This window comes from Ochotona curzoniae, unplaced genomic scaffold (genome assembly GCF_017591425.1).
Source record: "Ochotona curzoniae isolate NIBS_2020 unplaced genomic scaffold, NIBS_Ocur_1.0 contig_3819, whole genome shotgun sequence".
In the NCBI taxonomy this organism is placed as follows: domain Eukaryota; kingdom Metazoa; phylum Chordata; class Mammalia; order Lagomorpha; family Ochotonidae; genus Ochotona; species Ochotona curzoniae.
Window position 1 is genome coordinate 8,450,207 of NW_024466004.1, and position 25,000 is coordinate 8,475,206.

General features: G+C 54.7%; 2 protein-coding genes across 5 annotated transcripts; one reads left to right on the forward strand and one right to left on the reverse strand.

The window, feature by feature from the left end:
- On the forward strand, nt 1-21,644 carry ABCC10 (ATP binding cassette subfamily C member 10). 2 transcript variants are annotated; one of them, XM_040983431.1, is made up of 22 exons: nt 1-84; nt 285-456; nt 4,434-5,652; nt 7,036-7,263; nt 7,750-7,906; nt 8,113-8,222; nt 9,357-9,436; nt 9,960-10,131; nt 11,536-11,634; nt 11,916-12,105; nt 12,741-12,818; nt 12,976-13,170; nt 13,583-13,736; nt 13,901-14,090; nt 16,996-17,339; nt 17,678-17,847; nt 18,231-18,400; nt 18,580-18,842; nt 20,051-20,196; nt 20,274-20,371; nt 20,550-20,662; nt 21,003-21,644. In XM_040983431.1, the coding sequence occupies exons 2-22, from the start codon at nt 296-298 to the stop codon at nt 21,145-21,147; spliced, it is 4,482 nt and encodes a 1,493-aa protein (XP_040839365.1). In that variant the 5' UTR covers nt 1-84; nt 285-295; the 3' UTR covers nt 21,148-21,644. The 2 variants fall into 2 exon arrangements, with proteins under 2 accessions (XP_040839365.1, XP_040839366.1); XM_040983432.1 differs by having other exon boundaries at nt 18,589-18,842.
- DLK2 (delta like non-canonical Notch ligand 2) lies at nt 21,536-25,000 on the reverse strand. 3 transcript variants are annotated; one of them, XM_040983435.1, is made up of 5 exons: nt 24,923-25,000; nt 24,623-24,686; nt 23,326-23,435; nt 22,720-22,774; nt 21,536-22,271 (listed from the first exon to the last, which is right to left on the reverse strand). In XM_040983435.1, the coding sequence occupies exons 1-5, from the start codon at nt 24,996-24,998 to the stop codon at nt 21,536-21,538; spliced, it is 1,041 nt and encodes a 346-aa protein (XP_040839369.1). In that variant the 5' UTR covers nt 24,999-25,000. The 3 variants fall into 3 exon arrangements, with proteins under 3 accessions (XP_040839369.1, XP_040839368.1, XP_040839367.1); XM_040983434.1 differs by having other exon boundaries at nt 22,720-22,864; nt 23,323-23,435; XM_040983433.1 differs by having other exon boundaries at nt 22,720-22,864; nt 23,305-23,435.

The following is a 25,000-nucleotide window of genomic DNA, read 5'->3' on the forward strand; positions in this document are numbered from 1 at the left end:
CTCAGCCCTCTGACCCCGGCAACGCGTCCCTTTGCGCGCCTAGGACTCTGGATTTCGGAATCTGGCTCCCAGCAACTTGTTCAGGTTTGAGGTTCCCGAGGGGAAGGGAAACAGGGGAAGCGAGTGGGTGGGTGAGCAGAGTGCAGAGAGCCGCCCGCTCCGGGGAGCATAGCCTCCCCCACTTCCTGCCCCTCGGAAGGACACGCAGAGAATGGGCTGCAGTGTGGGAGGTGGGCGCCGCTGGCCGACCCTCTCAGCCTTTGCCCCTCGGCTCTCCCCCGCAGGTTAGGCGGCCATGGAGCAGTTTCTGGCCCGGCTGTGCGGCACCAGCGCAGCGCGGCCGCTCCCGGTGTGGGAAGGGGACACCACGGGCCACTGCTTCACCCAGCTGGTGCTCAGCGCCCTGCCCCACGCGCTGCTCGCCGTCCTCAGTGCCTGCCACCTGGGCCGCCCGAGGTGGGTAGAGACAGCTGTCCGTGTTTGCCCGCAGGCCTCTCCCGCCTGTCACCAGGTAGGGAGGTCTCTGGACTAAGGAGAATAAAACTGAAGCGCAACCGCTTAGCAGAGTGCTATTCTTGGATAAGTTGTTTCCCTTCTCTGTGAGTCTTGAAGATTGTTGGGAAGTATAAATGAAACAGGGCCTTTACGCTTATAGAGCAGTGCCTGGCAACTAGAAAAAGAATATGGTTAAAAGGCAGTATGACACACAGATAGAGATCTTCCATCCAGCGATTTGCTTCTGGGCTGGACCAGGCGGAAGCAGGGAACTCCAGCCCCGTCTCCCCCATGTGGGTGGTAGGGAGCTGAGTACTTGGGCTTTCGTTGGCTGCTTTCCCCTGCACATTAGCCCAGAGGCAGATCAGAAGCCGCGCAACTGGATTCTAGCCTGTACTTCAGTATGGGCTGCTGGTGTTGCAAGTGGTGGCTTTACCGGCTGGTGCCTGGCATAGTTCTCAAACATGGTAGAACTCATCCCTGTTATCGATTGGCACATGCCCACACACAGCTGTCATGGGTTGAAGGCAGCATTGGGTAAGCAGTGTTTTTCATCAAAAAGTCTGATTTGTGTTGAATAAACTGTAGGTTCAGTTTCTCACCACTTACATGCCCGAGTGCTCCTAGGGTAAGAAAAACGTATGGGAACTCAGCTGGAGAAGCAGATGACAGTAAAAGAGTAAAACCGAAGCCTTTGGCCTTCCTGCGTTTAAGGCTCTAAAATGTGGGATGCTCAACTCATCCTGATTGTAACCTTAGTCCTTGTATGATCGGAGACAGCCGAGGTTAGTCTCTGGCTGCTGATAAAGCCCAGCATTCCGATGTCTCCGTAGGCTGATGACGGAGAGGGAGCCCATACAAGAGGAATTAGGGGCAGCTGTGTTGGCCAGGAGACACTACAGATCTGCTTGGTCTGGAGGGAACAGGACTAGTGAGGGTTGGGCAAAAGAGCCATCAAGCCAGCCTCAGATCTTCTTCCTTTACAAAAAAGATGAGCCAGCAAGGTGGGAGACCCAGTTTATACTTCAGTGTGCTCCTCTGCGAGGAGTGGCTGCTGGAGACTGGCCCACTCTTGGGAGCTCCTGGTTCCTAAGGAAGGGCAAGGAATACCATCACAGACTCAACAACAGTTCTGAATGACTGCTTCAACAGGCTTTGTGCAGAATCTCGGCAGAGGACCTCAGCTGGCTTTGGGTCTAGACTTCAGGCTTCTCATGGTACCAGGGAGGAAAGTGATATGGAGAGAGGCCTAGAGGCTGCTGAATGGCCAACTTGGGATCAGGAAACCATCTCCACCAGCCTGGTTTTTGTTCTTCTAGTCCCACATCTTGGAAAACTTGGTTCCTTTATTTATTTATTTATTTATTTATTTTTATTGAAAGTGCAGATTTACGGAGAAGGAGAGACAGAAAGATCTTCCATCTGCTTGTCCACTCCCTCAATGGCTACAGCAACTAGAGCTGAATCAATCAGAAGCTAGGAGCCAGGACCATCCTCTGGGTCTCCCACATGGGTACAGGGTCCCAAGGTTTTGGGCCATCTTCTACTGCTTTCCCAGGCCACAAGTGGAGAGCTGGATGGGAAGTGGAGCAGCCAGGACATGAACCGGTGCCCATGTGGGATGCTGGCACTTGCAAGCAGAGGATTAAGCACCAACTCCAATCTTTTCCTTCACAAAAAAGAGGAGCCAGCAACTCAATCCAGGTCTCTCATGTAGGTGGTGGTAGGAGCCCAAAGGCTGGCTCATCCACTGCTTTTGCACATTGGTATTAACAGGAACCAGAGCACCCGGGACTTGAACTGGTCCTCACATATGGGATACTAACCTGCTGTACCATGATGCCATCCCCCTTCCTCTTAAAGATTTATTTGTGGGCCCGGCGCGGTGGCGCAAGTGGTTAAAGGTCCTCGCCTTGCACGCCCGGGATCCCATATGGGCGCCGGTTCTAATCCCGGCAGCCCCGCTTCCCTTCCAGCTCCCTGCCTGTGGCCTGGGAAAGCAGTCGAGGACGGCCCAAAGCTTTGGGACCCTGCACCCTCGTGGGAGACCCAGAAGAGGCTCCTGGCTTCGGACCGGCATAGTATCGGCCGTTGCGGCTCACTTGGGGAGTGAAACATCGGACGGAAGATCTTCCTCTCTGTCTCTCCTCTCTGTATATCCGCCTTTCCAATGAAAAAAAATAATAAAAATAAATCTTTAAAAAGAAATAATAAAAATAAATCTTTAAAAAAAAAAAGATTTATTTGTAAGCATTTTTATTTACAGCCAAATTTCCTAGTGACTGAACTCTGCCAACAAAAAGCATAACAAGTTAAGTCCTTTTTTTTATTTATTTTTAAATTTGTATCTATTTTCATTGTATTCAAAAGACAGAGTTCTTCCACCTGTTGATTTACTCCACCTTGCCCACAACAGCCAGGACTGGGCCAAGACAGAGCCAGGAGGCCAGAACTCAGTCTGCCTCTGTTGTGGCGGCAGGGACCCACATATATCAAGCCATTTTTTGCTGCCTTCCCAGGGTGTGTGATAGCAGGAAGCTGGGTTGGAAATGGAGCCAGGATGTACAGCAGGTCCTGCAGTACAAGAACCTGGCATGTTAACAGCTGTAACAATGCCCCTGCCCAGTCCTCTTCTCTCTGTGAACCTTCAAGGCTTTCTAATACTGCTGCAGGTGTGTTTTCTGTAGTTGACTCTCAATGTGCACAAATCACCTGGCTCTTAGAAAAAAAATTTTTTTTTTTTGGTGGGGCTGGCTCCATAGAATAGTAGGTTAAGTCTTTGCCTGTGGCACCGGCATCCCATATAACTAGTTCAAGTCCTGGCTGTTCCACTTCTGCTCTAGCTCCGTGCTAATGCACAGTGGAAAGCAGCAGGGCCCCTGCATCTACATTGGAAACCTGGAAAGAAGCTCCTGCTTTGGATCAGCCCAGCTCCAGCCATTGCTGCCATTTAGGGAGTGAAACTATGGATGGAAGAGCTAGCTATCCTCTCTCTGTAATTCTGCCTTTCAAATAAAAATTTAAAATTAAAGATATAATAAATGTGAAAAAAGGAAATTCAATTTAAGGAACAGGCATGGTGGCTCAATAGGCTAATCCTCCCCTTATAGGCGCCAGGATCCCATACGGGTGACAGTTTCTGTCCTGGCTGCTTCACTTCCCACCCAGCTCCCTGCTTATGACCTGCAAAAGCAGCAGAGGATGGTCCAAGTCCTTGGGACCCTCTACCACTAAGAGACCCAGAAGAAGCTCCTGGTTTCAGATTGGCTCAGCTCTGGCTGGTTTTTGCAGCCATTTGGGGAGTGAAACAGCAGATGGAAAATCCTTACTGTCTCTTTCTGTAAATTTGCCTTTCAAATAGAAAAATAAATCTTTCTCTAAAGTGAATTTAAGAACAATCATAAGTAGACCCTTATATTAAAATGGAAGTGAGTTTTGGTGCAGTAGTTAGTATATTGCTTTGGACACCCACACCCTTTGTTGGAAGGCCTGGGTTTTAGCCCCACCTTTCCGAATCCAGCTCTCAGGTGCACCCTGGGAGGCAGTGGCTGGTGACTCAAATCCTTGGGATCCTGCTATCCACACAGGGGAGACCTTGACTGAGTTCCAGGCTCCTGGCTTTAGCCTCTCACAGCCCAGGCGGCATTTGGGGGAAATGATACAACAATTAGCTCTGTGTGTGTGTAACTCTCTAATAAATGAAAATGAAAAAGAAAGAAGTAAGTGTGGGTAGGCCAGAGCATGGGTAGAGTCAATCTGGAAGACTTCCTGGAAGAAAAGATCCTGGGTTCCAATGTTCAGTGAGATGGGGATAAGAGGAACAAATAGAAAAGGGCATTGGTGAGTACAGGTGAGGGAGTGATGGGAGAGAAGGGGTGTGTCTTTGACTGGGGTCCGCCACGTTGGGCCTTTTTTTCTCTCTTCCAACATGTCCCCAGGAGGCCAGATTCCATCATACGCTGTAGCCCTGGCTGGCGCCTCCGACTTGCAGCCTCCGTCCTGCTCGCCATCCTCCCATTGTTGGACCTTCTGCCAGCTGCGTTGCCACCAGGGGCAGGCCCAGGGCCTGTTGGGCTGGAAGTGTTTGCTGGGTGTGTGGCAGCTGTGGCCTGGATCAGCCACAGCCTCACCCTCTGGGCACTGGCTCATTCCCCTCACACCTGCTCCCGAGGGCCCTTGACCTTGGCTCTGACTGCCTTCCTGCCAGCCCCAGCCTTGGTGTTAACCCTGCTATGGCATTGCCAGCGAGGCACACTTCTGTCCCCACTTCTCCCAGGGCCCCTAGCCCGTCTCTGCCTTCTCCTCCTGCAGTTGACTGCCCTCTTGGCTTATGGTCTGGGCTGGGCAGCCCCAGGGGGTCCACAGAAACCCCCAACCCAGGAACTCCTCATACCTGAGGAACAAGAACCAGAGGTGGCCGAAGATGGAGAAAGTTGGCTGTCCCGCCTGTCCTATGCCTGGCTGGCACCTTTGATGACCCGTGGTGCCTGTGGCAAGCTACAGAGGCCCCAGGACACCTGCCGTCTCCCCCACAGGCTGCATCCATCCTACCTGGCCCGTGCCTTCCAGGCACAGTGGCAGGAAGGTGCTCGGCTGTGGAAGGCTCTGTATGTGGCATTTGGGCGGTGCTACCTGACTCTTGGACTGCTGAAGCTGGGGGGAACCATGCTTGGGTTCTCTGGACCCTTGCTGCTCTCCTTGCTGGTGGGCTTCCTGGAGGAGGGGCAGGAGCCCCTGAGCCATGGTCTGCTCTATGCCCTGGGACTGGCCGGTGGGGCTGTCCTGGGTGCCATACTGCAGAATCAGTATGGGTATGAGTTACGGAAAGTGACCCTGCAGATTAGGGGGGCGGTGCTGAGCCTCCTGTACCGCAAGGCTCTCCAGCTCGGGCCCAGTCGCCCTCCCGCCGGAGAGGTCCTGAACCTGCTAGGCACCGACTCGGAGCGCCTGCTTAACTTTGCCGGGAGCTTCCATGAGGCCTGGGGCCTGCCCCTACAGCTGGCCATCACCCTCTACCTGCTGCACCAGCAGGTGGGTGTGGCTTTCGTGGGTGGGCTCATCTTGGCCCTGCTGCTGGTCCCTGTCAACAAGGTGATTGCCACTCGTATCATGGCCAGCAACCAGGAGATGCTGAAACACAAGGATGCCCGGGTTAAGGTGAGGGCTTGGGACCCCTCTCAGCAACATGGAAGCCTTCCCCATTGTGGCATCCAGGTCCCCAGGACTCCCACCCTACCACCTCCCGTGCACCATGCCTCAGGGAGTGAGTGTGACCTACCAGGTTAAGAATTTAAGCTAGAAAATGACAGAGCTGGGTTCCGATCAGGACCCTAGCACTTATAACTTCAGTTGTCCCCAACAAGTCATTCACTTGAACCTCTACTTCCTCCCAAGGTCTTGTGAGGCTGTACAATCATGTTTTACAAAGTACCTGTCCCAAAGCAAGCTTGGAGTCAGCATAGCCCATTAGTAATGTAGCATATTAGTTAACATCTCTAAGTGGCAGCCTTGGTAGGTTGGAAAGTCATCTTTCCTACCAATGGATTTTTTTTTTAATGACAAAGCTATAAAGCAAAGTTGGCCACTTCCTTGTCTAGGGCACAGACTAGCCTGTGTGGGGAGAAGCCCAGCAGAGCCCCATCTACAGCCCCAGCCTTCTTAGGGAAGGGCTTGGGAAAGGAGTAGCTCACTGTTCAGCCAGGACCAGCCATAGGTATCATGATTATGACTCCACCCATTCTGTCATGATGGTGAGTGCCTCTACCAAGGGCTTGCCAGTTCTAGGGATCCATCTGGCCTAGCTGTCAGACCTCAGGCAGGAATAGCCTAGACTACTAAGAGAGTAAGGAAGCATCCCCCTACAGCTGGTTATGTCATGAGGCTTTCCCAAACAATCCTCCACACACCCCCACCCCTAGCCTAGGATGGCTACAGGCTAGGTCTCCCAGACCCTTTGGGGAGGCTCCCAATGTCTCCTCAGAGTACAGACAGATGCGCAACTATTACGGTACAAAGAGTTCTCCTGTGGCTATCTGGCCTGGGTACGTTGGCTTGGGGGGCCCAGGCTGCAATGTGCCCTCTTTGGTCTGTTCTGTGGGAACAGCTGCTGTATCCCCACCAAGCTATGGGCCACAACTGGCAGCCTGTTCCCAAAGCCCATGTCTTAAGGCTTTGGGAATTGGTCGCTTGTCCATCATCTACTGGGAGAAGGAGAGTTTTTACCCTGTGTGAGGCCTGCGTGCCTCCTTCACCTCCCAGGAGAAAAAAAGAAATTCCAGTTCCCACTCATTCCCCCAAGTGGAGCAAATGGAGAAAATGTAAAAGACTGGAAGGAATGAGAAAGATCCGAGGGATGGGATTTCTAGAAGGGACAGAGACAAGGAAGAAAGCCCAGGGCTGGGGAAGGACAGAACATCCAGGAGCTCAGAGTCCTGGGCATGCTTAGCCAGCAGCTGGAGGAGATGGGGGGAGACTGGGCAAAGGAGAAGGCACATGAACAGTGTCTCCACCTCACACTGCCCATTTGGTCCCTGTCCCTAGCTCATGACAGAGCTGCTGAGCGGCGTGCGGGTCATCAAATTCTGCGGGTGGGAGCAGGCACTGGGGGCCCGAGTGGAGGCCTGCCGGGCTAAAGAGCTGGGGCGACTCCGTGTCATCAAGTACCTGGATGCAGCCTGTGTCTACCTGTGGGCTGCCCTGCCAGTTGTCATCTCCATCGTCATCTTCATCACCTATGTCCTTATGGGGCACCAGCTCACTGCCACCAAGGTAAGGACCAGGAAGGGAGGAGAGCAGATGTGCTAAAAAGGCATGGGAGGGGACTCAGACCCTCAGTGCTAGCTGGGGAAGACAGGAAAAGGATTCTGTGGCTTCATCCAGCCAAGGGGACACTCTGAGACATGGCATCGCCATCCTGCCTTCCAGTTAGTCCTGGATCTAACAGTCAGATCTGTTTATCCTTGTTTTAACAATTTTGCAGGGAGAAGCCCATGACCCATTTCTAGGTCTGGCCAGCACCCAGGGACAATGCTGCACAGTTATTGGGGGAACTCAGAGTGAGCCAGCTTTGTGCGCTTGCAAAGATGTAGTCTGAAACCCTGCATGAGTGTCCGGGAGTGCCAGAACCGTCCACTGAGGCCCTCGGTTCTGCTGCTGCCCTGTTTTTCCTCCTCAGGGCGCCCTGTGTCTCCAGCAGGCTCTCTGGCAGCTCTTGGGCATCAGACTGATGCCTTACTTCCGTTCCACCCCTCATAGGTGTTCACAGCCTTGGCACTGGTCCGTATGCTCATCCTGCCCCTCAACAGCTTCCCTTGGGTGATCAACGGTCTCTTGGAGGCCAAAGTGTCCTTGGACCGGATCCAGGGTTTCCTGGATCTTCCGAACCACAGCCCCCAGGCGTACTACAGCCCAGGTAAGAGGAAGCCAGAGGGCAACACTGGCAATGGGGAGGGAGAGAGGGAATGTGGCCTCTGAGTCAGGGAGAGGGCAGGCCGAGGCCGAGTGAGTTCTGGGCAATGGACGGGACAGACGCACTGATAGCAACATGCCCTGGGTGACCTACCTGAGCAGGCTGGAGGTGGGTCAGGAGCCAAGTTGAGTAGCTGCATCTCTGTTCAGATCCCCCTGCGGAGCCATTGACGGTGCTGGAGCTGTGTGCAGCCCTGTTCTCCTGGGACCCCATTGGTAGCAGCCAAGAGATCTTCATCAGTCACCTGGAAGTGAAAAAGGTTCGCTGGGCCAGAAACCCTGTCCCAGCCTGTCTCAGGGGTGTGTTTTTCCTGCCATGTTTCTTGGCAGCTGTGAAGTTCAGAGGAGACCCTGGGGCTTAGCCAGCATCCCTCCAGGCTAAAGATTTTGCCCATGGCTTGGCTGTGCTCTGTGTGTGTGACTTGCTGTCAAGCAATCACAGCCCACAACACACATGGCAACATGCACAGGGGAAGAAGAACCTGCAGGGGGAATGTTCCTGGCCAGAAGGGGACTTCCACCCCCACCCACCCCAGTCCAGAGCTGTCACTCTCCCCTGACCTTTTTCTGACCCCTTACCCCATGGCTCAGCCCAGTCTGTTCCAGGGGTGACTGATTTGCCCCTGTCATGCTTGGCTCACATTTCTGGCTGGGGCTGTGTGTGTATATGTGTCTGTTGTTTGTGTGTTTTCTCTTATTTTAGGCAAGACAAGGCTAGAATGTTTCAAAGGAATTCTACTAATGTGTTAGTTGGGGCTGTTTGGATGTAAGTCATAAAAACCAACTGGAGCTAGCTTAAGCAAACAAGAATTGAGAATAGGGACATAGAATTGAATTGCAGACTTCCAAGCCAAGAATACAGCCAGATCTCAGACATGGCCCCAGAACCAGGCCTCAACTTGCACAGCTCCCTGCCCTCTCCCTGCCTCGCACTCATTTATTTGCCTCATTCTCTCTCCGGAGATCCACACTCCTCTGAATGGAAGGAGTGGCCGCAGTCAGCAGGGAGAAACCTCCTCTTGGATGTGATCCCACACTCCCTGGGAAGGGCTAGGGTTAGCCTTTGGGCCACCAAGTGGATCTACCCAGGCCTGCAGGGCGGGGACATCACAAACAGCCCAGCCTGTTCCTGGAGGAGGAAGTTGTTCTGGTGTTTGTTTTTTTTGAGCAAGGAAAGATTTCCATGGGGTGTATGTAGCAACTAAGAAATGAGGGAAGAACAGAACGTCTGCAGCTGAAAATCACAGGGCCGCACACTTGTCCAAAGAGGGGGGCCAGCCTTTTGCTGCAGGGGACTTAGCCAGTGTGACCTCCAGGTGCTGGAGCCTGGGGTTGTCCTTCTGCCCCTCTTGCCACTCTGGGATGCAACACTTAATCACATGATTTCCTTGCAGGGAATGCTGGTGGGCGTCGTGGGCAAGGTGGGCTGCGGGAAGAGCTCCCTGCTGGCTGCCATCTCTGGGGAACTCCATAGGTACCATCCCCCAGCATGCCCCGCCCTCAGCTCTGCACTTGCCGAATTGCTGCTGAGTGTCAGGCACCTTTTGAGGGGGGGCACAGGAGCCCCCCAAAAAACAAGACACAGTCACTTTCTCGAGTGAATTGTTCAGTGTGGAAAGGGAGAGGCTGTCTGGAGAGGGATGGACCATCACTGTCCCGACCCCTGGGGAAGGAGACAAGTGGATCTGATGTCTGCTGTTCTTCAGTTGTACTGTAGGGGGACCCAGGGAGGCATGTGAGTGTGACCGTGGGAAGGATACCCTTAGCCAGCCTCAGCCTCTTCTGAGCTCCTGGGCAGCCCAGACAGGACAGCTGCTGGGCTCAACCAGAGAGCAGTTTCTTCCTTCCCTGATCCACCACGAGCCTGCAGCTTCATTTGCACCACTAGCCCCCAGCAGCTGCCAGCTCACAGTCACCTGCCATAGGCAGAGGGACCCTGTGTGAGCTGGGAGCTGAGCCCCGATGCTGCTGGGCTGCTTTGCTCTTCTGCCCTGCAGGCTGCACGGACGAGTGGCAGTGTCAGGGCTGTCCAAGGGCTTCGGCCTGGCCACCCAGGAACCGTGGATCCAGTTTGCCACCATCCGGGACAATATCCTCTTTGGAAAGTCGTTTGATGCCCAGCTGTACAGACAAGTGCTGGAGGCCTGTGCCCTCGATGATGACCTCCGCGTGAGTGCACAGCCTTACTTGCTTTCTCATGGGTCCCTGCAACCTCAAACCAGAGACTTGTTTCTCTGAGGGGTAGCCTCTGTAAGGGATCGTTTATATAGAACTGCTCAGCACACTTGACTCCTTCCAAAGCATCCAATGACTTTGTCCCCATCTCCACAGGGCCCAGAAGGCTGGTGGTAATGGAGTGATGTCCTCCCAACCCCTGTGAAAGCACTGAAGCATGTGAGGGTGGCAGTCAGGGGACTCCTTTAGTCTTAGGTCTGGCTACTGGGTCCACTCAGAGGGCCTTCCCAGTCTCCTACAGGGAAGGCTTGCCAGGGTCAAGGTGTCACTTGGAAACTTAGGGAAGCCTGCCAAGCCCATTACATCCACACCACCACCCCCCTTTGCCTTCCAGCCAGAGTGCTGACTTCTTAGGAGAGTCAGGATTTCTCTCATGACTCCTCCACCCAGCTCCATGTCCCCTCCGTCCATCACTGCTGCACACCCCTCCCTGGGGATGTGTCAGTCTTTCCTGGGAAAAGAGCGCCTTTGACTTTGACCTTTAGATGTCCTGAGGTCATTTATCATTTATTTGCTTTATACATCAAGCATTTCCCAAGTGGCTACTGGATCCAGTGTTGTCTAGATACTAAGAAAGAGTGACTACCCCTTTTTGCCCTGGAGACACTCACTGGCTAGTACACCACAAAGTTGCCCTCTGGGTCCAGGGACCCTCTGGCTTAGCAGGCCGCTTCTGAGGCCCTAGGACAGCTCAGGATGCTTTGCTTCTCTAAAAGACCTATGAAAACTTTCACATCAACCTGTCCCATGGGCCCTCCTGCCTGTTACCAAGGCAGGGTGGGTTTGGGAAAGCCAATGGGCTCCATTTGGGATACTGGCATCCATATTGGAATGCCTGGGCTACTTGGTTTCCAGTCGGGCTTCCTGCTAGTGTGCTCCTGGGAGGCAGCAGGTAATAGCTCAGATATTTAGGTTCCAGGGCCTTGACTTTGGTCTGGCCCACCCCTGCCTGTCATAGGCATTTAGAAGAGTGAACTAGAACCAGAGAATGGAAAATCTCTCTCTGTGAAGTCAAGTAGGGAAAAAAAAAGAAAAGGTCTGGACTTGTGTCCTGCCTGTTCTCACTGTGGTGAGCCTGTTTGACCTTTGATCTTATCTGTGAAAAGGAAATTCACCAACATCATAAGGTTGTCATGGCGTTTGAATGAGCTGAGGATGCAGGACGTGTTGGGGACATATTAGATAATATTGAAATTAGGGTTGGTCTCCTCTGACTCGCCCCAAAATTGAAGTTCAGTGTCTGCAAACCCCTCTACTGGCTTGACTTGCAAAGCGATGGGCGATGAGGTGGATGGTATTGAGGAGCTCACAGACCCGCTGGGGTGTTTATTTTGTCAGCTCATGCCGGCTGGAGACCAGACTGAAGTCGGGGAGAAGGGTGTGGCCCTCAGTGGGGGCCAGCGGGCCAGGATTGCCCTTGCTCGTGCTGTCTATCAGGTAAGTTAGAGGGAGGAGACTGGCTTGGGTTAGGAGGCATCCCAAGCCCCAGGCACTTGGCTGAGTGGGGGAATAGGGATATTTCCCCAGCATCCAGTTCTTTTCTTGTCTCCCTATGGTCCTGAGAAGTTGGCCTTCCCAACTCCCTTCAATGGATCCAAGGCAGAGCTCTAGGCCCTTTAAAGACCACTATGTGGGAAAAGAAAAAAAAAAAGCATTGTGTGGACTGAGGCTGTGGTGCCCAGGGTCCCAGTGCCAAGGGTCCTCCTGCTTCCCCCCAGGAAAAGGAACTCTATCTCCTTGATGACCCCCTGGCTGCTGTGGATGCAGACGTGGCCAATCACCTGATGCACAGGTGCATCCTGGGCATGCTGAGCCACACCACACGACTGCTGTGCACCCACCGCACTGAGTACCTGGAGAGAGCGGATGTGGTGCTACTGATGGACGCTGGGCGACTCATCCAGGCCGGTAACGTGGACAGGAGTCTAGTCGAGGGAGAGAGGCATCTGCTTGGGTGTGACTAGAGAGACACAGGTGGATCGTCAGATGTGTCCCGAGCCCAGCCAAAGTCCCCTCCTGCCTCTGCAGAACTAGGGCATGGCTGTAGGAAAGCAGGAGACTGGAACATAGTGGCACAATGCCAGCAGCTTTAGGATTCTGAGGGTTGGGGGACCTGCTACTGGTCTTGGAAACTGAGAAGTGCACAGTGTCTGAGAGCAGCCTGATGCCCTCAAAAAGGAACATATGGTCAGGTGGAGGACAGCCTTTGTGAAAACAAGCAAACCAAGTCTGAAGGCTTCTTGCCCAGAGGGACATGACATACTGGTAAGCTCATGGGGAGAGAAGCCGGAAGAACATAGAGCCTTAGGAATGAAACACCAGCATGAGGAGGACCGATTTGGGTGGGAATGGGCAGGACTGGATAGGTACATGTGTGCAACTGCAACTGTCCTCCAAGGATGAACATCTGGCCAGCTGGATGGTCTCCAAGTGCCTTGATGAGCCCTACAGAGGCTGGGGCAACCAGTGTAGAACTTGTACGTGTGTTTATTAGGAAGGCAGGGCACAGAGCCATTGCAGCCCCTGCTGTCTGCTCCTCCCAGGGCCCCCATCTGAAATTCTGCCCTTGGTCCAAGCCATCCCCAAAGTCTGTGGCGAGGAAGGACAAGAGCCTGACTCAGGTATGGTCCAAGGGGACAGGAGGGAGGGGCTTGCTTTTCGCTGCCACACTGTGGAGAATGCCTTTCTTCTCTACGAAGCTGGCCTGCTCCTCTGAAACCTGCAATGCTCAATTGTCCTCTGCATCCTTAATTCCTCTGTACGCCCCAATGCCTACAGCCAAGGCCCAGTCGGCTCCCAACCCAGAGAAATCCCAAGAGGGGCTGGACGTGGAACCACGTGCCTGTGGGCGCCTGCTGGGGGAAGAAAGCAAGAAAGAGGGTGCTGTGGCCTTACACGTGTACCGGGCATACTGGAAGGCTGTGGGCCCGGCACTGGCCCTGGCCATCCTCTTCTCACTGCTCCTCATGCAAGGTGAGAGGATGGCCACACATCTTTTACACTATCTCCGATCGTGCTGTTCAGCCTTGCGTCACCTTGGACTAATCATTGCCAAGCCCAGAGACTCACCACGCATGAGCAACAGTGGGACAAAAGGCATGCCCCACCCACCCATTCTGAGAGAGTCCTGGGGCTCAGAGGGGTACGTTCTCTCACCATTTTCTGATCACCCTCTCCCTCAGACTACCTGGCGTCCTGCTCATGGGAGATGGTGCCGTGCCTGGAGCCAGAGGCTCATTGGCCTAGGAGAGAAGCCCCAAGTTGGGAGGCCTTAGAGTAGTGGCCAGAAGGGCAGAAGTCAGAGTCCGGGCAGAGGAAGTTGGTGTTTGAATAGAACAAGGGCAATGGGTCTGTCATGATCTTTTTCTTTCTCATCCCCTCTCAGCCACACGCAATGCTGCCGACTGGTGGCTTTCCCACTGGATCTCTGAACTGAAGGCATCCAAGAACAGCTCCCAGGAGGTGCCAGCCTCTGCCAGCCTGGCTCCCACAGGTCCCTTCTCACCGCAGCTGCTCTTCTTCTCTCCTGGAAGCCTCAAGTAAGTGGCTGAGGCTGAGGGCAGGCCTCGTGCTTTCAAAGTGGTCCCCAGTCAGAAAGTGGAGGGTAAGCGGGATGTGTCTCCTAGCAGATGTGGAGGCACCCAAAGGGAGGGGAAGGGGCCCCTGACTTTTGGTTACCCACAGCCCCTTCCCCACCATCCAGCACCCCAGTGCTCCCACTACCCACAGCTGCCCTCAATGGCTCCTCAGACGTCCATTTCTACCTCACCATCTACGCAACCATCGCTGGCCTCAACTCCCTGTGTACCCTCCTCCGGGCAGTGCTGTTTGCTGCAGGCACCCTGCAAGCAGCTGCCACCCTGCATCACCGTCTGCTGCTTCGAGTCCTCATGGTGAGGAGTGGGGAGGGGGTGGCGGAATGCAGCCCTAGTCCTGCAAAGTGACCTGCCAGGACATGGGTTTCAACAGGGGGTGGGGACTGTTGTACCCTCAAGTCCTTAGAACTGTGTGGGTGCCCCACTTGACAACCTCCCAGACCCAGAGGCTCAGGCCCTGGGTTCAAAGCCAGTCACGGAAGCCTGTATTTTCCCATTTGTAAAGTGAGACAAAAAAGAGGGAAGAAATATGCCTGAGTTATTTCCGTTTGGGGTTAAGGTTCCGGATGTTAGACCCTTGATTCATGGGGGGCCCCTTTCCCTTCCCATTCTGTGCCCATTACCCTCTTCTCCTTGCTGGGCACCAATCTTTGCCATGCACAGCGTCTGTCTTCTCCTTTATCTCTTTAAAAAATGCCTGTGGTGTGTGCATGTAATTCTAATTTATGGAAATGTTTCTGGGTTACATCCAATGTTCCATCTCTTCCATTTTTATTGAAGCTGTTTCTAAGATCGTTCCCGTTGCTATGTGTCGATCTAGCACATGGTTTACCCCTTATGAGTGAGAATTAGACTTGTCAGCACATGGTGAGTGCTTAGGGTGCTGGCTGACACATAGTGAGTGCCTGGCCAGCAGTTTACTTTGGATGTTCTCACTACAAAGTCCTAGTCTGTCCATTGTCTTCTCAGGGTCTCACCAGGGTCTGGGAGGCAGGTACCATTAACCCCATTTCACAGGTGAGCAGTCTGAGGCACTAAGAGATAAAATGACCTGGCCAAGGCTGGTGCTTGTAGAGAGCCATGTTGTGACCTCAGTACTCTGGGGGTCTCCCCACTGCCTGTCTAGCAGCAGCTGCCCAGGTCCCGCCTCCTCCTAGGAGCCAAGAAGGGGGCACCCTCCTGCGAAGGAATCAGAATCTCCTAAGATACTTCTAAAAGATGTATTTATTTTTATCAAAAAGGCAGATTTATAGAGAAGGAGCGGCAGAGAGAAAGATCTTCCATCCACTGGTTCATTCCCCAAGTGGCCACAATGGCCTAAACTGAGCCGACCTGAAGCCAGGAGCCAGGAGCTTCTTCTGGGTCTCCCTCATGGGTGTGAGGTCCCAAGGCTTTGGGGCATCTTTGGCTGCTTTCCCAGGCCACAAGCAGGGAGCTGGATGGGAAGCAGGGCAACTAAGACATGAACAAGCGCCCATATGGGATCCCAGCAGATTTCAGGTTTCGTGTCTCCTAAGTTGACATAGAGGTGCTTTGGAAGGTCATTTGACCTAGTCCACTGCCTCAGTTCTTCACTGGGAGGAGGTAGGGAAAGAGCTGTCTGTGAGACTGCTTGTACCCATTGTTATTGAGCACCCACTGTGTGCTAGGCTGACTGTGCTGAGCATTTGACTACTATCTGTGAGGAGCTCTCAACAAGTTCATTGAAAATGTAATTAAAACATAGTATCGGGGTGAGCATTTGGCCCAGCAGTTAAAATGATGACATCCCCCTTCCCCAGTGTCGGGGCTCAATGACACCCTCCAGCACTTGACTGACTGAAGTCTCCTGCTCATGCAGACCCTGGGAGGCAGTGGGGATGGTGCACGTGATCAGATTCCTGCCACCTACCTGGGAGACCTGGGTGTCATTCCCAGCTCCCGACCTCAGCCCTGGCTTCACACCCGTTTGAGGCATGGACCAGTAGATGGAGATCTGTCTCTGTACTTCTCAAGTCAATTTAACAAGATAAGTTTAATTGAAAGTACTTTTTTTTTCAAATTGGTGATTTGTGCAGTACAAAAGGCTCCAAGATAACATTTCATTCTGGCTCTGGGTGGCAAAGGATGCCATGATGCAGGCAGATGCTTAAACAGGAATGGGATCTAGAGGCCACCACCACCTCCACATTAAGGGACGGCTTAATTTTTGCCAGGCGTTTTGTTTGTTGTTTTGTTTTGTTTGAAAGGCAGAGTTACAGAGAGAAAGAGAGGATTTTCCATCCACTGGCTAACTCCCCAGATGACTGCAACGACCGGGGCTGGGCCAGGCCAAAGCTAGAAACCTGGAGCTTCTTCCAGGTCTCCCATTGGGTGCAGGGACTGTCCTGTGCTGCTTTCCCAGGCACACTATCAGATCTGACATGGAGTGAGCCCGAGTATAAGCAAGCCCCCATTTGGGATGTTTGGCAGCTCGTGATGTGGATTTACCTGCAACACCACAGTGCCAGCCTCTTGCCAGATTTCTTAGTTTAACCTGTGGCCAAGGGGCCCTTTCCTGCCACCTTGACTTTCAGTTCTTTGAGGTTTTTTTTTTTTTTTTTTGAAAGCCTTATCTTCCTCATCTATCTCCCAGGCCTGTTTCAGTGGCTTCCCCTTACTCTGTTCATGTAAGACTTAGCACCTGGCTGCCTGTCCCCCTCCCCCAGCTCCCACTGCTGTACCTGACTCTCTGCTTCTGTTTTCCCTCAAACTTTCTGAACTGCCACTGTACACAGCCTTCAGTCCTAACAGCCTGGGGAGGTATGGCCTCTGATTGTCCCCTTTTTCAGATGAGGCTTTGAGGGATAGATTAGTCCCTTGCCTGGGGTCCCCCCAGTTTTAGGTAGCAGTTGTGGATGATTCCAGAGCCCTAACCCTTAATCCTGCAGTCATCCTGCCTCACACTTCTATCACTCCCTGGTCTGCCAGCCCCACCTTTGGGAGACACAGTAGCTCCCTCACCTCCAAAGCAGTATGTGTCTAGCCCAGAAGGAGAGGAATTGGCAGTGTGGCTTCTTGGGGATCCCCACTGGGCAGAGGGCTGGGAGAGTGTGTCATTTCCACCCTTGGGATAGTTTTTCCACAAGTTCAACAACCCCACATTGGTACCCACCCCCAGACTCTCCCCCAACCTCTTTTCTACCAGTTCTTGCCCTTGCCCAAACCATACCTCCTCTCCCAGGCTCCAGTGACTTTCTTCGACTGCACGCCCACCGGCCGGGTCCTGAACCGCTTCTCCTCCGATGTGGCCTGCGTGGATGACAGCCTGCCCTTTATCCTAAACATCCTGCTGGCCAATGCCGCGGGCCTGCTGGGCCTCCTGGCTGTGCTGGGCTCGGGGCTGCCCTGGCTGCTGTTGCTGCTGCCACTACTGAGTGTCATCTACTACCGCGTGCAGCGCCACTACAGGGCGTCCTCGCGGGAGCTGCGGCGCCTCGGCAGCCTCACGCTGTCCCCACTCTACACCCACCTGGCCGATACCCTGGCCGGCCTCCCCGTGCTACGGGCCGCCGGAGTCACCCACAGGTGTGTGAAGTGTGCCTCTGCCAGCCAAAGCCCAGGACAGTGAGCCACTATAGATGGAGAGAAGAGGGCCATGTAGGGTGGTGGGTGGTCAGGGGTAGGATAGGGGGGAGTATGCCCCCTGAGGGAGGAGGAAAGGAGAGATGATGGTACCACGTGGGCAGAACAGACCCCTCCCTGCCCCAGCACCACTTCCAAAAAAGCACACTGGTGTTTGGGTTCCCAAGCTGAGGCCTGAGGGTGCATAGATTAGTTCCCGAGGAGGGAGTGTGCTATGGAGAGGAGATGGATGGTCTGTGTGACAGTGCAGTGGCCTCACTTCTCTCCTGGAACCCCCCCAGGTTTGAGGAAGAGAACCAGCGACTCCTGGAACTAAACCAGAGGTGCCAGTTTGCTGCCAGTGCCACAATGCAGTGGCTGGACATCCGGCTGCAGCTCATGGGGGCAGCAGTGGTCAGTGCCATTGCAGCCATCGCCCTGGTGCAGTACAGGCAGGGCCTCGCCAACCCAGGTGCTACCTGCTTATCCCATGCTGCTTTCTTGCCCCAGGCCTCTCCCTGCCCCTTGGGAGTCCCCCACATCATCAGTCATGACCCCCTTCCCAAAGTTCCAATTTTAGTATATGTGCTGCTGAAGCAAGCACTCCCTTCCCAAAGTTGAGGACACCACATCTCAGGGAATGACTTGCCGGGGGGTAGATGTGGGACCATGGTAAACCATCCCATCTTCCTTGATCCATTCCCTGCTCTCAGCCTTGTCTTCCACCTGTCAGCAAGGCCCACTCCGCACCCTGCAGCCACTGGCTGTGCTTCGGGCTCCTTCTGTTCAGCCACTCTCCCCAACACTGGTCCCAGGCTCCAGGTCTCCTCTAGCAGATGTGTCCCTGTTCCCTAGGGCTGGTGGGCCTGTCGCTGTCCTATGCCCTGTCTCTCACGGGCCTGCTGTCGGGCCTGGTGAGCAGTTTCACGCAGACGGAGGCCATGCTGGTGAGTGTGGAGCGGCTTGAGGAGTACTGCTGTGACCTGCCCCAGGAACCCCAGGAGCCCCCAGGCTGGCCACAGCAGGTGCGTTCTGCAGCCCCAGGCCCCCTTCCTACGGTCTTTTCCAGCTCCTCTCACCTGCCTGCATGCATGATGGCCACCATTCCTCTGCCATGCTTGTGTCTGTCCTTCCCCACGTCTCCTGCACCTCTCACTCCCTCCCCCACTTCCCATCATTCTCACTCCCATCTCTTTACGCACAGCCCCACCAGCAGGGCGTCAGCTGGCTGACCCAGGGCAGTGTGGAGTTCCAGGATGTGGTGCTGGTGTACCGGCCAGGGCTGCCCCATGCCCTGGATGGTGTGACCTTCCGTGTGCAACCTGGGGAGAAGCTGGGCATCGTGGGCCGCACGGGCTCTGGCAAGTCCTCCCTACTGTTGGTGCTCTTCCGGCTGCTGGAGCCCAGCTCGGGGCGAGTGCTGTTGGACGGCGTGGATACCAGCCAGCTGCAGCTGGCCGAGCTCAGGTCTCGGGGCAGGCAGAAGGGAAGCGGAACTGCTGGCATGTAGAGAAGGCCCAGCTATCAGAGGGGTGAGATGGAAGACAGGACAAAGCAAAGGAAGGACAAAGCAGTGCTCAGGCCTCACTTCCCACTTGGGGGTCTCAGGATGCCCTGACCAGGGGAGCTTTACAACTCAATCATTCTCGTTACCTCCCAGTATCCTCACACTAGACACCATCTCTCTCAGTGCTCGGCCCCACAACACCCAACCCTTGGGTCTTAGGATTGGCAGGTGGTGCTTGGGACAGCTGGGGAGCTGGGCCTCTCATTGGTGGCCACAAGTGGCCTCAGCTGGGGTATGTGTGTCCGCATTCCGCCCCGCCCCCACTGCCGCCCAACCCCACACCCAGGTTCACCTGGGGATCGTTTCCTGTAAATCTCACAACAGAGGAATACCCAGAAACTGTCTTTAATCCATGAGCACACTATCCATCCACTGCCCTTCTTCCCAGTCTTGGAAGCGGCAGTGCCTTACCTTATAGCTCACCACATGGCTGCTTAGAGACCAATTCCAGGCCTACTCCAACCTCGAAGTGTCCCCCGTCTCCCCGATTCAGCTGCTATGGGCATTCCCTGCCTAGCCACTGCTGTCCCCAAGTCAGGGCATATATTTCCTCCAAGTCTTGTAGCTCAGTACAATCTAAGCTTTTTTAAAAATTATTATTTTATTATTGGAAAGCCAAATTTACCGAGAAAAGGAGAGATAGAAAGATCTTCCATCAACTGGCTTACTGCCCTAATGGCCAGAGCTGAGCCAGTCTAAAGCCAGGAGCCTCTTTCTGGGTCTCACATGTGTGCATAGGGTTCCAAGGCTTTGGGCCATCCTCTACTGCATTCCCAGGCCACAAGCAGGGAGCTAGATGGGAAGTGAAGCAGCTGGGACATGAGCGAGCTCCTATATGGGTTTCTGGTGCTTACAGGAAGAGGATTAGCCAATTAAGCCATCATGCCAGGCCCTAAGATATAAGCTTCTTGAGGACAGGGCCTAGGCCTTGGGTGCCTTTGTTGCTTGTGGCACTGGCATAGTCTCATAGACATGGCTGATAACTGGTGCCCTGATGGGAGTTAAGGCATCCTGGCCTGAGGCACCAGCCCCAGAACTAGAAACTGTACTGAGAGCAGTAGTGGCCACATCTGCAACTCACATGGAAGCTGTATCTCTCTCCCCCCAGATCCCAGCTGGCTGTCATCCCCCAAGAACCGTTTCTGTTCAGTGGGACCGTTCGGGACAACCTGGACCCCCAGGGCCTACACGAGGATGGGGCACTGTGGCAGGTGCTAGAGCAGTGCCACCTGAGAGAGGTGATCAGCTCCGTGGGTGAGTGCTGTGCCCCTGGCCTCTTCTGGGCAGCAGGGAGAGGTGGGGCTCCATGGTAAAGCCACCCTGGCTCACAGGTGGCCTGGATGGTGAGCTGGGCGAGGGAGGCCGGAGCTTGTCCTTGGGGCAGAGGCAGCTGCTGTGTCTGGCCAGAGCTCTGCTCACAGATGCCAAGGTAAGGTGAGAGGGAGAACCATGTACAGGACCAGGGGAGAGGGAAAAGGTGGGCAGGGCTGCAGGTACACTGAGCTGAGCTGGGCCAGACAGAACAGGAGGTAGAGACTGGTAAGGCAGTCCAGCTCACCCCACAACCTCTCCTCCCCATTCCTACACCTTCTCTGGATCCCTCGCAGATCCTGTGTATTGATGAAGCCACAGCCAGTGTGGACCAGAAGACTGAGCAGCTGCTCCAACAGACCATCCGCAAACGCTTTGCAGACAAGACCGTGTTAACCATTGCCCACAGGTGTGCTCACTGCCAGGGCTTGGAGTGTCATCAGGGCCTGCAGGGACCTGGGACCAGAGCCTGTTCTTTTTTGGGGTCCTAGGGTCCTCCAGGAACTACTGCTCCAAGCTCATTATGGCACACAAGGAAGGGACCTCTGTGGTCTCTCCTCCAGCCAGGAGAGCCAGGGTTAGGGCAAGCCTGTGGGGACAAAGCTGTTCTATCCAATGAGGGCAGAGTGAGTGTGGGCGGGCTGGGGGGGCAAGCCGCTCAGCTTTTTCCCTTAGGGCATTACCCACCCCTCCCATCCCCCCACCCCTAGCACCTACACAGATCCTCCTCTGACTCCCTGCTCCTACAGGCTCAACACAATCCTCAACTCAGACCGGGTCCTGGTGCTGCAAGCAGGAAGGGTCGTGGAGCTGGACTCACCCAGTGCACTGCGCAGGCAGCCCCATTCGCTGTTCCAGCAGCTGCTGCAGAGTAGCCAGCAGGCAGCCCCATGAGAGCCCCGTGCCCTGGGCCCCCACTCCTCCCGTCTGGCACACAGCTGGGCCTGCTGGTTTATAATCTCCCATGTGGTACTACCTCTCCCTCCCTTCCCCACTGGGAGAAAGAGCTAGCTGTCTGAGCTCCTTCGTGGGGTGGGCAGAGCCCCAAGGTGTCTTCTGAACCAAGCCTCCGCCTCTAGCCCTTTACAGCTGGACTTTTCTGGGATAGGCGTTCATGTGGCATTTTCAGATTTTTATTTGATAAAATCCCCATCTTATATTCTGTGTATTAAAAAAATAGTATATTTCTGGCAAGAGGTTGAAGTCCCCTTGGCGTGTGGATCACCAGAGCCGAGGGGTGGAGGAGGCAGGGAAGGGGGCTGCCAAGCCCCTACCCCCTCTGTCACAGTGCTGTAGTCTTCCCAGGCTCCAGGGGCAGGTCAGGTGGCACGGGCAGCACCGTGGCCAGCATGCTGACCTGGCACTCCTGATCCTGGCATGCTGGGGCGTAGTGTGGGGCAGGGTAGCAACAGGGTCCAGGGGGGCAGACCCCCCGGTGCCAGGCTCTCAGGGTTAGCAGCATGGTGGCCAGGACCAGGGCCACGGTGAGGGCCCCAAATACCACCAGGGCCACCAGGCTCGGTTCCCCGAGGTCAGCCTCCTGCCTCCGCACCACTTCCTTCACTGAGATCCGCAGCAGCCCAGCCCCCATGCTGCGGGGGGCTGGCTCTGTGACAGGTGCCACCACTGACAAGGTGGGCCCCAGAGGGGTGTCTGCTGTGGTGGGAGGGTCAGGGGCAGATAAGACAAGCTCACAGGTCTTGCCACCGTAGCCACTGGGGCAGAGACAGTCAAAGTCGTGCACACGGTCCCGACAGCGGGCTCCTCTCTGGCAAGGATGGCTGGCACAGTCATCCAGATTGATGGTACAGAAACGTCCAGCAAAGCCCTCAGGACAGAGGCAGGAGAAGCGGTTGACACCATCAAGGCAAGTGGCACCATTGGCACAAGGCCGCATCAGGCAGTCGTCCACATTCACCTCGCAGTGGGCACCCACATAGCCTGCCAGGCAGCGGCAGGTAAAGTTGAGGGCAAAGCCCTGGTCGTCTTGGCACTGTCCGCCATTCCGACATGGGGAGCTGGGGAGGGGACATGGAAGGGGAGAAAGATGCCAAGTTACTCACAGCCACAGGACAGTGCCCTGACCACAGCGTCCCACTCTCCAGCTCTCTGTCACCTTGGGGCACCCTTTTCAGAGTTCTCATCTGCCTCATTTTAAAAGAGCATAAAAATAGTCCCAAGCCAACACATAGGAGTTAAATAAGATAATGGGTGTTAAGCAGTTAGCACAGGGTCTGGCCCAGAGGCCGGGCTCAGGGTTAAGTGTGCTATTATCTTCACAGCCGCCAAAGCTTGCAGACAAAAGGATAGGTCACTCCCACCACCAGCCAGCTTGCCAGGGTGGTGTGAGGATGCCCAGGCCCCTTCCCAAGCAGTCCGAGGTGTATCTCTTCCACCTGCAGCCCCCATAGACTTGAAAGAGATGGGTTCCACCCCACCTCCCACTCAGCACGGGCCCACACTCACCCTGCCTTCTCACAGGGCCCAGCCTTGCGCTCACAATCACGCCCATGGAAGCCCGGTGGGCACACGCAGTGGTACTCCCCGCCCCCATCATACACGCATTGGCCTCCATGCCGGCAAGGGGACTGTGTGGTGCAGACGTGCTCATCTGGAGAGGAGACGGGACCCATGGGCAGACAGCCCCTTACATCTGGCTCCCATTCCTGCCCAGGCCTCACTCACCAGGTTGTGCAGTCATGCCACCCTCCAACCCCAACCTTGACCTCGGGTCTGTAGATGTGGCTCACGTTAGAAGCCCTGCCCACCACCCGGGGTGCTATAAGCATCTGGTTGGGAAACAATATTGAGTTCTGTCAGTCTCTCAAAACTGCCTTTGTGTAACAGCTCCTCTCTGGGTCTCAGTTTCTCATCTGTAGAACAGGCATCATTGCTATTAGCTACCTTTACTACCTGTATGGCTGTGTCCAAGATGAGCTCATACAACAGACTGACACCCCATACTAGAGGGCATGAGTAGAATATAGCAGGGGCACCACAGGGATGTCCTCTGGGGACACAGAGGGGACCCAGCTGCCAGCTCCCACCTACCTTTGTCGCAGAACTTGCCTGCCCAGCCACTGTGGCAGATGCACTGCCAGGGCTGGTGGCAGGTACCGTGCTGGCAGCCAGGCATCCTCACACAGCGCTCACAGTGCAGCCCCTCCCAGCCTGGGTCACACCTGACCAGGAGAAGCACAAGGTCAGGACCCTGGGAGGAAAGGGAGGTGGGGCTGGAGTTGCTAGAAACCCACAGAGCATTTGACTGCTCCTATGGAAATGACACCTTGTCCCTGGTGGGCATAGGGCTGTGCAATGCCATCAGACACACGTGTGGAATCAGACCATCTGAACCGACATTCAAGCCCTGGCTCTACTCCAACCTTTCTAAGCTCCTATTGTGTCACCTATGAACCAGGCGTGTGCTGGGAAGAACATGGCAATGTCTAAATTCCTTCAGTACCCCGTTTCTGGCATGCCTGGGGTATTTGCAAGTATTTAAAAAGTAATTCTCAAGGGTCTTCAGGACTACCTTCCCACTCCAATTCCAGGGCCATCAGCTGACAGTTTGGGTCTCTGAAACACTAGCATCCCATATGGACACCAGTTTGAGTCCTGGCTGTTCCACTTCCCATCCAGCTCCTTGCTTATGACCTAAGAAAGGAGCAGAGGATGGTCCAAGTCCTTGGGACCCTGTATCTACATGGGAGACCTGGAGGAAGCTCCTGGCTTCAGATCAGATCAGCTTTGGCCATTGCAGGCACTTGGGGAGTGAGCCAGCAAACAGAAAATCTATCTCTCCTTCTCTGTAAATCTGCCCTTTCAGTAAAAATAAATCTTTATTTTAAATTTAGCTTTTAATTCCATTTCTGTGAACTTTCTGAAGTCTTCTTGTGGATCTCAAACACCCCTTGCTAGCTGAGCAACCAGCCCTGTCAGCTCCCCAACGCGTCCCTCCTCGGGCTATAGGGGCTGCCCAGCCCCCACACCGCTGGTGACTCAGTTCCTGAAAAGGCTCTCAGGAGAGTCTGTTTCATCACAGTTGCTTCTCAGCAGCACCTGCCACCCCAGCCTCTCTGCCCAGGCAAAACCAGTGCTTCAGAATCCCTGTTTAATTCTTGATAAAGCCAAGTGCAGAACGAGAAGCTGCAAGAAGTAAAAGAGGGCCAATGGGGAATGGAGTAGGACTGGAGAAAAGGCAGGCAGGTTTTGCAGATGTTTGGGTGCCATGGAGGGGGGCCTCTGGGAGGATGGGGGAGGGAGTGATCACCAGGATCTCTCTTTGTCCTGGGGCTTGACCTGACTGTGGGTATGCAGGGCTGGGGAGTGGTGAGTAAAGGGTTTAGGGACACATGTGCAAGATACCTACCTGCAGGTGCCGTCGGGCGCACAGCAGCCGTGAGCCAGGTCACAGTGGGAGCTGCAGTCATCGGCTGCAAGAGATTCGTGCGAGAAGTATGAGGCAGGGGTTGGAGTCTGCCTCTCTGGCATGCTGAACTCGCGGGGGATGGGGAAGGGGATTTGGGATTTCAAGAAGGCAAAGACTTCAGCCCAGAGTCTATAGAGAGCGTCCCATTCCGGTGGGACGGCTGCAGTGCCGTCTCTGGCCGGCAGAGGTCAACGTGCAAGCGAGGACAGAGCCGCGACCGGAGCCCCGGGGTGCGCTCACCTCGGGCAGGCTGACCCGGCGCCCCCAGGATGCACAACAGGCACACGAGACGTAGGCAGTGGCATCCGCTGGGCATGG